Genomic DNA, 13945 nt, shown 5'->3' with positions numbered 1-13945 from the left:
TCTTAGTAGCCCAGTGTGTCCCGCCCAAATACGTCTGTTCCCACTTTAGTAATTAGCGCCCAGCCAACCAGCTACTTTCCCTCAGTCACTTAACACATCATCTATTGAGCCCTAGTTGTTGTGGTGCTGCCATTGTGCTCTGGTTTTAGTTTTCGGCCAAGTTTGGATAACTTACCTTTTACTGGATTGTCTCTGTTACTTTTTCACGCTGTCAAATCGTCCTCCTTCATCAAACCCCACTTTGTCCTTTAAATATCTTCGGTCCTTACCACCACCACGTATCCTCACTAATGTCCAGGGACATTGACCAAAGCACCAAGCAATTACATTTTGTATGGAAAGCGCTCAGTAAGATGTTACCAAATGTTCTTTCCAAAAACAAATTCATGTTTCCAGTAAACTGCATTGGAACATAATTTTTAGGACACATGGTTTGCGTCAGACAACATGGGAACAATTAAACACGTAGCCCTGTGTTGCTTGTGTGTGCTTTTCAATCACACAGCAAAATAAGTTGTATTCATATTCTATGAATGCTTTGATGTGACTTCAAACATTTTGAATGATTCTGTTTCTTGTTTCCCCAGTTTTATCGCCCCGGCATAAAACAGCAACTCAGGGTGATGTGGGAATTTAAAAGTTGCACTGGCAGAAAATGTTTGCTTTAGAATCTAGAAGTCCCAAGTCAGCTGAAAACATCCCTTTCATGCATCATCCTGACTGGCAAAGCGCGTCGTTCACACGTTGATGTCACCTGTGGGTCATTAAGGTCGAGCTGAGCTCACATAATTGTTACAAGAAACAAGGTGTGACTTGGAATCAAATTGCCTGAGAAAGGATGTCCCAGTGACTTTGTAAGTAGCTGATAAATGGTGTCTACAACCTCAGTCCGAAGAACAGGACATGACACCTCAGTGCAGCATATTGTGATGGAATTGTGCCGCGGTCACATCAAAGGAAAGGAGGTGAATCTTTTGAAATTCCGATTCATTCAGAGGCTGCAGTCGGTTTTAAACAGTTTGGTTGCTTTTAATGGTGGAGCAATCAGTCTGAAGTAATGTAAGGCTATGTGATAGGGTGTGTTACATGCTCGTTACTCAGAAATCCGCTTTCTCTGGTAATCGGGGAGCAGTGTTTTCATGAAATCAGCTTTCCCGACAAAGCAGACCGTACCCCAGTTAATTAAGTTCAGGTAAACGCATTCAATGAGTCATGAAATGATGAAATGAGATCCAACTATAGTGACAAATCTTCACACGTTAATATCTCCCAGACACCAAATGTTTTGCACAGACGCAACGTCATACAGACCGTGATTCATATTATAAACCAGTCCACCAGGTATCTGTGCCTGGATGTGTTAAAGCAGCTTAGTTTGCTAAATTGCAGGCGAGAGCGCACAGCACCAGTCCGAACGCAGCCCGAGTCCACTGGCCTTTTACAGAGCTTTCAACTGCATCTCGCAGCCTTCGTCAGCAGACAGGGTTCCCTCAATAGATGAATGAACACGATATTTCCCAATTTCACACAGTGATGCAAAATGTATCCATTTTGACATGTCAGCCTAGGGCAAAGACATAATACATGGACAGAAACGTAGCCAGATCACAGCACACGAAAAGAAAAGTACATGTCCACGTTCACGCAGGCTTTAATTCAAAACCATGTTCTGATGAAGTGCGTGTATTTCTGCAGTTACAGCTATTTAAAAGGTGTTGAAAATGGAGTTGCATGGGCGTTTGGGAGTGTTGAACGGACTCTCATACGTGTGAATGTGCTGCACACAAACGTGGCACCGACAGGATTTTTGCAGTGCGTTAAATAAACATTTTGTGTGTGGTGTAAATTTTGGTACATCACAGTACATCCTGTGACCACATGATGCAAATCCCACTCATCAAAATAAATACACTCACACACACACTTTGGAGCAGTGAGATTGGGGAATTGGATGCTGACAGCCAGTGACTGCAGGCCATCACTAGGTGAAATTGACTGTGAATACAGAAATATGAATGGTTTCCGTTTCCTCTGGGTGCTGCTGCTTCCTCCCACAGTCCAAAGACGTGCGTGTTTGGTTAATCGGTGACTCTAAATTGCCCATACGTGTGAATGTGAAGGGTCGTCTGTCTGTGTCGGCCCTGATGTAGACTGGAGACCTGTCCACAGATAATGGAGGGCGAACTCTTAAGGCTTGTGAACTCTTTTTAATGTTCTGTTTCTGCCTAAATATGATCAAAAACCAGACCGGCTCCAGCACAGAGATGTTGGTCGGCTTCTTTGCACGAACTGCCTGCTCCAGGTGTTTCCCCAACAAGTCTATGGGCTCACGATCAGGACTTTGACTGTTCAAAAATATAAAACTTCTTCTGGTCTAACAGCTCTTTGCTGGAATTTCTTGTGTGCTGCGTGATTCACTATCCGTTCAGCTTCCAGCTTCGATTGGATCATTTTTCTTGTGGAAATTACTTACACTGCTCAGAATCCAAAACTCGATCAACACTGTAAAAACTTTGGAGATTGGGGTGAAGATATTAATGAGAAATGGGAGTAAACTTACTACAATAAAATAAGTGCAGCTAATTTGTAATAACATAATGTTTAGATCATCAAAGGTGAATTAATTATTTGAAATGCTTATGTCCAATTGAGTGGATTTTAAGTAAGGAAACCAAAAACACTTCTCATAGTAGACACTCTTTAGCTTTACTCGACTTCTGAACTGTCATGTGACCTATTTAACCCCAAGATGCACATTACAAGGTTAACTATGCTTTTAAAAAGATAGATAATATTAGGTGTGTAGCAGCAGCTGTGGTTTAAGAACAGTTTGAGCTCTTGTCTGGTCACAATGTCCTTACTTGCTATTTCATTGTGTGTTCACAGTGTAGCTGTTGTGGCAAAGCATGGTCATGAATTTAGGGATGTGGTTTATCAAAACCTATTTAAAGGGAGTGTGATGTTCATTTACGTGCTGAGAAAACAACACGAGCTTTGAAAATAGGCCGTGGCTTTAGCAAAAAATTAGATACTGACTAAATTACAAGAGGTGCATTGATGTGTAGAAAAACTCAGGACTGGAAATATTAACTGACCCAGTAAATAGAAGTCGAATAAAAATGTGTGTTTATTAAATGTAAACTAACATTAGTCTGGAAATTTAGCATGTATGGAGACTTTTTAAAATGAATTTATATTTACTAAATATTTTGGTTATATTGACTCATAATTTTCTATACTATTACTAAACACATTTTAATCGTTGCTTCAATTAATATTGGCTTCTGGGTTTTGAGTAAATTTCAATAACCTATTTCAATCATTTTCCTCAAACTTGGTGAAAAACCTGACTGTAATTTCCCCTAAATATACTTTTTGCCAAATGCAAATATTTAAAATTAAAAATGTATTCACAGGAACTAAATAAGCATAAACGTTCATATGATTTGTTTTACTAGGTTCCCATGAAAAATCCTGAAGAGTTCACAAACTTTCAAGCACCACCCTTGGAGCAATAGTTTGTAGCTTTTTATGAATATGTTTTAGTAGAAATGCCCTCCATAAGTCAGGGTGTCAATGCCCCAGTGGCTCACAGAACTGCCCTGCTGTAAAGTCCAACCCTGCCTACGTGTCAACACTAAGGTGACAAACCCCCAATTGGCACCTCAGTGACTAACAAGATAATAAACGTGCACTGAACATCACTGCTTGTTATCCGCTCCGGATGACGGCAGGACATTTTAGGCTTCCCATATTTGTTTGCAGTGCCCATGTTTTTATCAGCCAACCTGGTCTGGGCCAGAGGACACCAAAGGGATGAGGGAGGAAATAGTTCTGTTTTCTCTGGACAGCATGCAATAATGCTTTTAAACCTCTCTCTGACCTTCCTATATTAAAATATCTCTCTTCTTCTGGCTTAAAAATGCCTCCTGATGACATCAGTTGGAGGAACCTTCACTTCAGATTATGTCATCTCATTGCTCACACTATGGAGGTTGTAATAGTGGTCAACATGCTTTTCCTGAGCTCCCCTTGATGATAATATTTGAACTCTTAATGATTTAAAACTCCTCCAGGTGATGTCGTTGCCCTTTAAGATACTTCCTGCTGGGCGGAGATTTTTCCATATAAACATGGATATTTTAAATCGACTGTTTGTACAGGAAATCATCTTAATTGAGGACAGAAGATTCTTGAACTACAAAATAAAAGGCTCTTGAGCCTTTGTTGTTCATTTTCACTTTTCTTTCTTCAAAGCTACAATGGAAAATCGCATAGATGCAGCTTCTCTTTATGTGGCAAAGCAGAAGGGAGAAATTAACACACACATAACTTGCTTAAGTAAATCTTGAATAATTTATTTTCTTCCATCCTCTTATTTCCCTTTCCTATTTTTAATACTTCTCCCATGGAGTAATTGGTATGATCTGCTCTGTGTTTGCAGCTGCAGCAAAGAGCTCTTGTTTTTCATTGTTTTTCATTCTACTCACAAAGATCCATGTGGAATGTTTAACCTTGATTTTTTTTTTCTGCATTGTGATGTACAATTTGTCATAAAAAGTGCATTTACTTTTGTTTTTGTTCTACATTGTCATTAAAAAATATCCTAAAATGCCAGCAAAAGCAAAACCTGTATCATACATGTACAGTATTATATATGTTGCAGCTGTGTCCTGAGCTTCTACACCAACAAAAAAACGTCCTAATTTCCCAAATTATTCAGTGCTTTCGTCATTGTCCAGTGAACATTGTCCTCCTGCAGTTCAGGATTAACATAGCAGAATGGCAGCAACTCTGCTCTGGGTTAATACTTTAAAACCTTTGTGGAAAATATTTGAAAAAAGTTAACGTGTCAGGACAAAGTCATGCCTGTCAACTGAAGTCTTTAAACAGTTTGAAACTCAGTGACGTTTTGACCACTTTAGATAATGAGAGATCATCCTGTTAAAGGAGCAGTTCACCAAACACAGCTGCAGTGAGGTGTAGAAGGTCAAACTGCTGCTGGCTCCGTTGGTTGGACGCTTTCAGTTGCCGGGGACCTGCAGGATGAAACCGTCTCTGCTTTTTTTGAAGTCTGCGTGGCCTAGACCGGGCTTGGTTTCCACAGTGACGCTCTTGGGTTTTTCCCGCATATGAAGCTTCACAGCCGAACAGCAAACCTTCACAGGAAACGGGACTTTTCTTACACTGCAGGACCAAAAAAAAAAGGACAAGCACAAACCTCTGTGTTACAAAAGAGCTCTTCACTGACATAGATTTGCTAAAACATTCTCTTTAATATTAATAATCCTCAGCTTTTGACCCATTTATACCAAAGGAGTCAGTGCATGGACTGCTAGGTGTGATCTAGTTTCACCTTCCAATACAAATGTTTCAGCAGTGTTTCTTATTTTAAAACAGAAAGGAAATGTTTTAGAGAAAAGAAAGAAAGAAAGAAAACAGTGAATACAGGAGCCATGTCTCAGTGGTCAATTGAGCAGGTGAGTGGTTCCCAGCGCTGATCCTCAGGGGCCCCTGTGCTGCTTTTTTTTCCATCCCCTGTGCTGATTAACTGAAGACACCTGATCCAGGTAATTGATTGTGGGTAGTGCAAGGCTGGAAAACAAGCAGGACGGGGTTTGAGACATAAGGCTCTGGCCGTGTCTAGGAGATTGGCTCGGCCAGGATATTCTACCCCTTCACCCCTGGACATGTAGCATCGATGAATGCTTACGTATGAATTGAATTTGGCTAAATCTGAGCTCAGTGAATGCTCCTCTGCATTCACCCTGCTGCTGCAGTCAGCAATGAAACAATCAGTAAGTGAAAGTGCACCAGTTGCGTTGGCAGCCACAGGTTCAACAATGTACATGTCACTTGCTGGTAACAATCCCACGATGCACTGCTTCCCTTTCTGCAGCTCTACAGCTGTGGTGACGCAAAATCAAGCCAATTTTCAGTTTACTGCTCACTACTGATTGAACCACTGCCTGAACGTATTATAGGGAGTAATGAAAGAGTGAACAGGGAGTGATTTCAGAATAAGCCTAGGTGTTAAAATAGATCCATCTCCCACACAGTTCTTATATTATGTCCTCAAAGCTGAGACATGGCACATTAATATAGTATCCCTTGTTTTTTTTTTTCTAATTGAATGTGCTGAACACAAAGCCTGAAGATGTATAATTCTCCAAATGCTAAAAAAAAATTGTCTTTTAATTGAGCCAAGAAGGTATAATGGCTGAGCTGTGTCTAAAAAGCTTTCACATGAGGACTGTCGGCTATGTTTAGACGGATGCATTTAATCATAGCCGCAGACAATCTCAGCCTCCGCACATTGTTTCCCCCTGCAGCAGACACCTGCACCTTCCTGCACCACAGACCTCCACAGCCTATCATCCACTGTCCTCCGGCACAGCCAGAGGCTTTTCTCAGCACGCTCCGCCCGGGTCAGGTTTCACTGGTGGTAGCCAGTGTGATGAGATCCGTAGCTCACACCAATTCAAAACCCTGTGGAGGTCAGTGGGTTTCTGTGTTGAGGCTCTCCACTGCCCGAGCAGGACAGGACAGCTGGCTTAGGGGGTTCAGCGGGCAGGCTGCAGGACTGTGGAAAAAAGGGAGCAGGGCCACACCTGTTTGAGTTCCTTACAGTATGAGGAGCTGCACCACGGCTCCAGAAATGTGCAGTGACTGAGCACTGATTTTTGACACACAAGATTTTTTGATAGTTCTGCAAGCTAATAGTTATTTAACACCATCAACTGGCAGCTTGAGCAAATTTAGTGTCTGGTGCTACCAGACCTATACCCGATCCATCCGATCCAAACTTTAAATCAGGGGCATCTTTAGACCCTGCTCTGTAACGCTCATCTATCCTGTCCTGACTTTACCCTTTGCTGCAAAGGAAAACAGTGTCTCTCACTGGCAGGATGTGCAGCAGCTGCAGAGGAAAAACGTGAAATGACACAGTGAAAATAATAATAAATGCAAACTTTTTTGTACATTCCACGACCATTTCTTCTGATGATGGCAAAATATTTGTATTGAACGTGTATTATTATTCAGTTAGGTTCAGGGTTAAGTTTGCATCCGCCCACATGGCATTTCGGTGTAACCATAAACCTAACATAATAATAATAATAATAATAATAATAATAATAATAATAATAATAACAATAATGCAAAAGACCAAAACTGCTCTGGGAGCAGTTTTTTTTCGGGGGGGGGGATATTCCCTTCAGTAGGTTTTTGACCAAGGCTCCCCCTTCTAACTAGTTCAGAAAAGGCCGAGCCCTGTATGTCACATGCCAACAAGAACAAGAATCTTGCGGGTATGACTTTGACACCGCGTCAGCGTGATCTCAGTATGATAATCTTTGTCACGGTGGTGCAGTTCACTGTGCAGTGAGGGCACAATATATTGTATATACTAGTAGTTTACATTTCAGCCACAATGTCTCAGTGCCCTGCATGTTCCACCTATGTGTAACTTACTGTTATGTTACCTAATGAACAGTATCACTGGATGTTTACTTCCGTGTATTGAATTTAAACTATGGGAAAGTTTCTTTTTTGTTTAGTTTTCTCTAATTCATTCACCTTGTGTGTGTAATAAACCAGCCAGCAGACACTATTGCGTAACCACAACAAAATTATGCAATCTGCATAAATTAAGTTTTTTACAGAGGAACTTCCTCGGCTATGAAATTCAGCCAGGCTTTTGAAAGCTAGCAGTTGCCAGGTTGTCTTATATGTACGAGCCAGCCCTGCTCATCAGTCACATTACGGGCATTGGAAAATGGCGCTCTGCTTTTTAAAGCCTTTGAGTTAGGTTCAATCAAAGTGCGTCTCCTGATGGGAAAAACAACAAACCACTTTGAATACAGAGAACCATCCCCTCAAGCAGGAATATCGGCCGTGCTCTCAGACTCCCTTAGGCCTCCGGCTGTGACGTTGGTGGACGCAGTATAAGGCTCTTTGTATGCAGAGACTGAGCCATGTGTAAGGCCAGTTTGGCTTTGGCAGAGCAGTGGGGTTGCCGGATCCCCGCGGGACCAGAGGAAGCAGTGACTTCACACTGGATCATCTTCAGCTGAGTGTGCAGCGACTGGCCAGCCAAACAGGCCGGGCCACACTTCCTCGTCCCAGCTGTCAGCAGAGGGATTGAATGTACGGACGACGCAGCGCTTACACTGTGGCAGGGTGTAGTGTGACCAGCAGAGTGTTCATTTAACATCCCGTCTCAAACCAATAATGGACACCGTTTGTTCCGATCGTGACCACAATCCTTTCCCCAACCAAGCAAAAAAAAAAAAAAGAAAAAAGAAGAAGAAAGTAGAGGCACAGAACTCAAGTACAAGATAAATGATCTACATGTATTTGCATGTAGGGTTACTGTCAGCAGTGAGAAGCCTTTTGTCAGCCAACCACTGACACCATTGTTTGACACTATAAGCAGAGTGTTGTTCACAGATGTGAGATGTGAAAACTGTTCAGTGCTTTCCTCGCTGCAGACACACACTGTTTAATTCAAACCTCAAGCTGTCTATCAACACAACCAATGTGTTTGAACACAACTAATTTCAAACTCGGTATTAAATTCATGTGCGACTAGTTTGAGCTTTGATGCTAGAACTGCTTTAAGCGAGCACATCTCAAACTGTCATTGTTCAGTGGTGGATCCAGTGACATCATTTCACATTCGCTTGAATTTCTACAGTGGCTGGTGTCTCAGAGCAGAACCGTTATTCACGGAAGATTTATGTTGCTTGTTTTGTGCTGTTTTTTTAATGTTCATTTGCTTTCATGTATTAAGGAACACACTGCCTTGAACGAATCCCTGAGAGAGATTTTTGCACTCCTCTTTCACATTTTCTATTTTTAATGACTTGTATTTTTCCACGTGTAAACAAATAAAACTAAACCTCAAAGTAAGACGGCCCTTTATTTCTAACTTCCTCGGTTCCCCAGCTACTGGAAACGTAAATCAGCCTCAGTATTTTTAGACACTTTACCCTGAATGACGTTACGTTACCATGAATGCCCATGGAGGAAATGCCGTGTTTTGTTTATGGTAAATTAGCACCTGTCACGAGTATGATGAAGAAGACGAGACTTGAATTGTACTAAACAGTATGAAAACATTTCTGTTAGAGTGGTAACTAACGTGTCAGCTACAGGTAGATCTTCACTTGGCCTTTGTTTGTTTGTGCTTGCTATTCCCCTGGCTATTATTTGAGACTCAGCCAGTGCTTGAATAAAGGCTTTTAAATGACAAGCTACGGTTTTTAACCTGCTCTCCCTGGGTGTGAAGCGCCTTCGGAGTGGCCATTATCTATTAAAGTCACTCACACACAAACCGCTTGTTTTTACTTTTTTCTTTCTTCACCAAGTTCGTAGACAGAATGTGTGGCCCGTTCGCATTTCTCTGAGCATATTGGGATTCAGTATATAAACATAGCCCACAGTCTGCTGTCTGCCAACCGCTCCTCATGCTGCAGTCGAATAATTTATCAGCAAACAGAACTGGGGCACAGCATCTGCTCCTGGAGGAGAACACAGACCCCCTGCCTCATCTTCCTTTTTCTGCCTCCAAACAGTCCTGCTCCTCCTCCTCCATCTTTTCCCCCCTGTCATCGCCTCTATGACGCCGGATTCTACTAATCCGATGCGAACACATGCCTCTGGTGTCTCTATTATGGAGAATTACAGGGTTTTTTTTTGTTTTTTTTTGCAACTGAACTGTTATTTGTGGTGAGCCAAAGCCAACGAGCCTGATGCTACACTGTGTCAGTGATGCTGTTTCTCTGACTGTGGGAAAATCAGATCAACATACCAGGATTGTGCAGCAGTCACTCCCAGGGAATCATGTGCCACTAGAGATAAAAGATACTACTGACCACAGAACAGACCTTTCCTCCATCCACCCATCCATCCATCCATCCTCTGCCTATCCAAAGTCAGGATGAAGAAGCAGCAGCCCAAGCACCATAGACATTCATCTCTTCTACAACATTCTCCTCCTCCTCCGAGGGGATAGTGAGGCACTGCCAGGCCAGATGTGGTATTTAAATCTAATCAGCCAGTCATATGGCAGCAACTCAGTGCATTTAAGCATGTAGACATGGTCAAGATGAACTGCTGAAGTACAATTAAATACTTTATAGCTGCACCTAATGATTCTACAGACAGAATCAAAACCTCCAAACACACAAGCTCTTTGTTGCACGTTCAATTCTCACTTTCTGTGTGTAGCACACAAACACATGCAGCATGTAAATAACACTTTGGGTGACTGAAGGAACAGAGAGAAAAACAGCAGAAGTGACAACAGCTTTGCACCTCGAGTCATGCTGCAGCATCTTCGTTCAGATGATATTATTGAGAGAGAAAAGTATTAAAAAGATCATAGTGGGTTTCAAAGTTTGGTAAAGGTCAGAGATGTGATGCTCATCAGTACAGCTCGTTTTTTTTTCACCTCAGCACCGTCTACTTTAAATCTTAACTCCAGCCTCCTGTCTGTCATCTTCCTGTCTTCTTTTCTCTTTATGTAAGTGTTGCCGGGGTATCAGGTATAATTTGGTGTCAGGAGGGGATCAAACGGCAGCGGTGCCCAAACACTGAGAGAGCACAATCTGAGCAGTGTCATCAGGCCCAAACAGGAAGCAGAGTGATAGACAAAAGACAAAACGGAGTTCTGACATGCCTGTTAGACAGCCTACAGTCTAAAGGAAATGTTACCTCATGGACAGCTGGCATTTCTGTTTATTCACTCCATGGGATTGTGTTTGTGTTCGGCTCAGAATTCACTCCGGGTCTTTCTGCTGCTTCCCTCCAGTCTGTCTCCTTTTCCCTCTGTCTGTGTTTGTTTATCAAGCCAATTCAGAAAGCTGTGGTGCAAACACAAAATTTAAACTCAAGGAGAAATGTTTTTAACTCCTTTTCTCACTGCCCTGGGTAAATTTGCATCTTTCTATTTACTTAGTGTGTAATCACACCACCTCTACCTCAGACACAGTCATAGTTATTGGCTAGAGCTAATGATTACACTGATATTCTGTGAAATATGATAATTCTTTTCTTTGGCAAAGTGAGATAATAAATGTTGACTCGTCTGATTTGTAAATATGGAAATTTGGCCACTGTGTGAGTTATTTTCCTTATAATGTAGGACTTTTTTGAAAAGGAGACGTTTAACAATTTAGGACATACAGGCCATATTTCCCAATAAAAAAGGCACCTGAAATCCAATGTTACTTGCAAGATTGCTCATAAAGAACAACAAATGGGCCAGATTTGATATGAAAAATAAAATAAATCTGATTTGGCTTGTTCATACTTGGAAATAGAAATCACGCATGAGTCACTTGGTTGCAAAAGAAAAAAAAATGGATTTGGACCACTTTAGCATATTATGTAAAAGTAGATTTAGTGTATTTCCACAAATGTGGAAAAAAATCCAGAATTAGAAAAGGAAATTAACTTATACTCACTACGGGGCTCTGATAGATGGAAAATTACAGTATATTCGTTTTCCATCCATCAGAGCCCCCTCCCATCCATCCTACATTTTTTTTCCATTTCACCTTTTCCATCAAGTCGACATCCCCTCATCCAACACAAGTCTGCAATTTCCCCCTGCAATCCTAATTAGCAGCTCCCCAGCTGCCTGGCAACCATTGCTGGGGCAACGGCAGCATCTGCAGCCCTGACAGTGGAGCCAACGTGGGGGCCGAGGCCACTCGACTTATCGGGTGTGAGGTGGCCAGGTGGCGGTGGGGGGGGGGGGGGGGGGGGGGGCAGACCATCCGCTGGGTTCGATTTAACATCACAGTGTTGCTTATTGTCAATCTCATCCATTATAATTACCATCAGCGTCATCAGAAACAGTGGGCCTATCTCAAGCAGCTGCACCCTGCGTCTTGAGTCTCCTCAGGGTGCATTCTGGGAAAAAATGACTCATACTGTAACAACAGATGAGGGAATGCACATAGTGGGTGCTTGCTATTAATGTGCGAAGCCAACACTGAGGTCTTCTCCACACGCACGGCTCTCATCACACATTATCAAGTGCAATGTACCTCAACAGCACTGCAACAACAGAGCTCTTGATTATTTCCCAAGACTAATGACATGTGTCTGAGATAAGAACAAACCACAGAGACTCAGTGAAAGAGTCTCTTCCAATTGATTATCAATAAATAAAGACAGTATTTAATGCACCAGCAACATTTGTTCCACCTCAGTGAAAGTCAGCTGCTAGTGAGGGCTGTTACTGAACTCGTCTTATCAGTCCAAACATCTTCAGCTCAGTGATGACACTGCAAAACACACAAGCATGTGCTTTGTTGAGATACAAACGTATTTCCACTGATGAATCGCTCTGTAGTACCCAGCACTACAGTGAGACTCTTGTGAAGAGTTAAACCTGCTGAGGAATCCATTTGTTGCATCTAAAGGCACATGTGCCATTTTAACCCACAAAGAGCCCTTCTGATGCACGTTTCGAGGTCAGGAGCCGACTCTGTGACTCCCAAGGGGCCCTTGTGATGCTCACAGAGAAAGTCCCAGAGATTGAACAGCCAAGCTCGGGCAGTGCAGGTCTTTGATGTAAACGTGTGGGGATTGGCTCATTTACAAAAGAGGATGTAGTATTCGAAGTCTTTGAGTCTTAACACGCTTCATGATGCCACACCCATCTTTTTATGGTGCTAAATCTTTTCTTTTGTTGAAATTCCCCCATCATATCACTTCTTCTGCACCAATCAAATCACGTCTTTCTCTTGAGCAGAACCATGAGCACTGACAAATGCAAACCATTTAAACACACTGTCGGACATCAACCACTTTTTAAATGTTGGATTATAGAAAAAAAAACCTTAAAGCTACATCATGTAACCTTTTTTAGTAGGAATTAGTTTCAAAACTCAGCATATTGTGTAGAGGTGCTCTCGTTGCCTTCTGTGAATTCAGACACAGAACAACACTGGCAGAGGTGCAAGGATGTTCACTGATTTCTGCTTGATTAGTAAGTTCTGCAGCTTCTTATTTATTGTAATTTTACATTGAATAATGGCCAAAGGCTTTGCAGACTGTGGCGGAAGGTAGCAGATGGGAGAAGAGCATAGCAGGGAGACGGAAAGCTGGGTGGAGCAGAATGGATTGATTAAAGTCTCATGATACTTCTACAGCTGAAGTGGCATTTAAATATACATTTTCACTAGCCTACAAAATGTTTTATGTTATCCATTAAATAAATCATCTAACCTTGGTTTGAGGAGACCAGTTGCTGGAGTTTTAGGAGTAAAATGTTTTACCATACTTGTCTGATGCAGGTTTCTTGCTGCTCAACAGACCTTGGCCTTTGTTGCCTACTTTGTCCCTTGTGGACAGAGATTCCTCCGGATTCTATGAATCTTTTGATGTTATTATATACTGGAGATGGCGGGATCTTCAAAGTCTTCTCAATTTTACGTTGAGGAACATTTTCTGAATTTGTTCCACAATTTTTGGGTGTATTTTGTCACAGATTGGTGAACCTCAGTCCATCTTTACATTTGAGAGGCTCTGCTCCTTTTATACCCAGTCATGTTACTGACCTGTTGCCAGTTGACCTAATTATTTGTCAAATGCTCCTCCATTAGTTTTTTCCAGCCTTTTGTTGCCCCTGTTCCAACTTTTATGAGATGTGTTTTCCATGAAATGGTAATAGTTCTCAGTTCCAACATCTAATACGTTGTTCATGTTGTATTGTGAAAGAAATTGCGATTGGTTTGGAAAGATTTGCAAATCATTCCATTCTGTTTTTATTTACGTTTTCACATCTTTCCAACGTTTTAGGAACTGGGGTTGTAGTTTCACTGTATGTTTGTATTTTAACACATTTCCATGTATTAAAAATTGTTTGTTAATAATCAAACCCATGCAAATATGTAACATTTATTTGTAGTACTCCTGTTTTGTGGGG

At 41.7% G+C, this 13945-nt stretch overlaps 1 protein-coding gene across 3 annotated transcripts in view; it reads right to left on the bottom strand.

The window, feature by feature from the left end:
* Nucleotides 1–4342: 4342 nt before the first annotated feature.
* myo1g (myosin IG) overlaps nucleotides 4343–13945 on the bottom strand; it is a 44471-nt gene continuing 34868 nt past the window's right edge. For 2 of the 3 annotated variants that reach the window (XM_067495484.1, XM_067495517.1), the window contains one exon: nucleotides 4343–5187. In XM_067495484.1, coding sequence (XP_067351585.1) covers nucleotides 5025–5187 — 163 coding nt within the window. In that variant the 3' untranslated portion in view covers nucleotides 4343–5024. Of the gene's footprint in view, nucleotides 5188–10719; nucleotides 10869–13945 lie in introns of all 3 variants that reach the window. The other variant, XR_010913555.1, reaches the window with a different exon arrangement.

The sequence above is a fragment of the Channa argus genome, chromosome 1 (genome assembly GCF_033026475.1).
Source record: "Channa argus isolate prfri chromosome 1, Channa argus male v1.0, whole genome shotgun sequence".
Classification (NCBI taxonomy): domain Eukaryota; kingdom Metazoa; phylum Chordata; class Actinopteri; order Anabantiformes; family Channidae; genus Channa; species Channa argus.
Note: the sequence above shows the minus strand (reverse complement) of the source record. Positions and strands in the feature narration are given on the sequence as shown.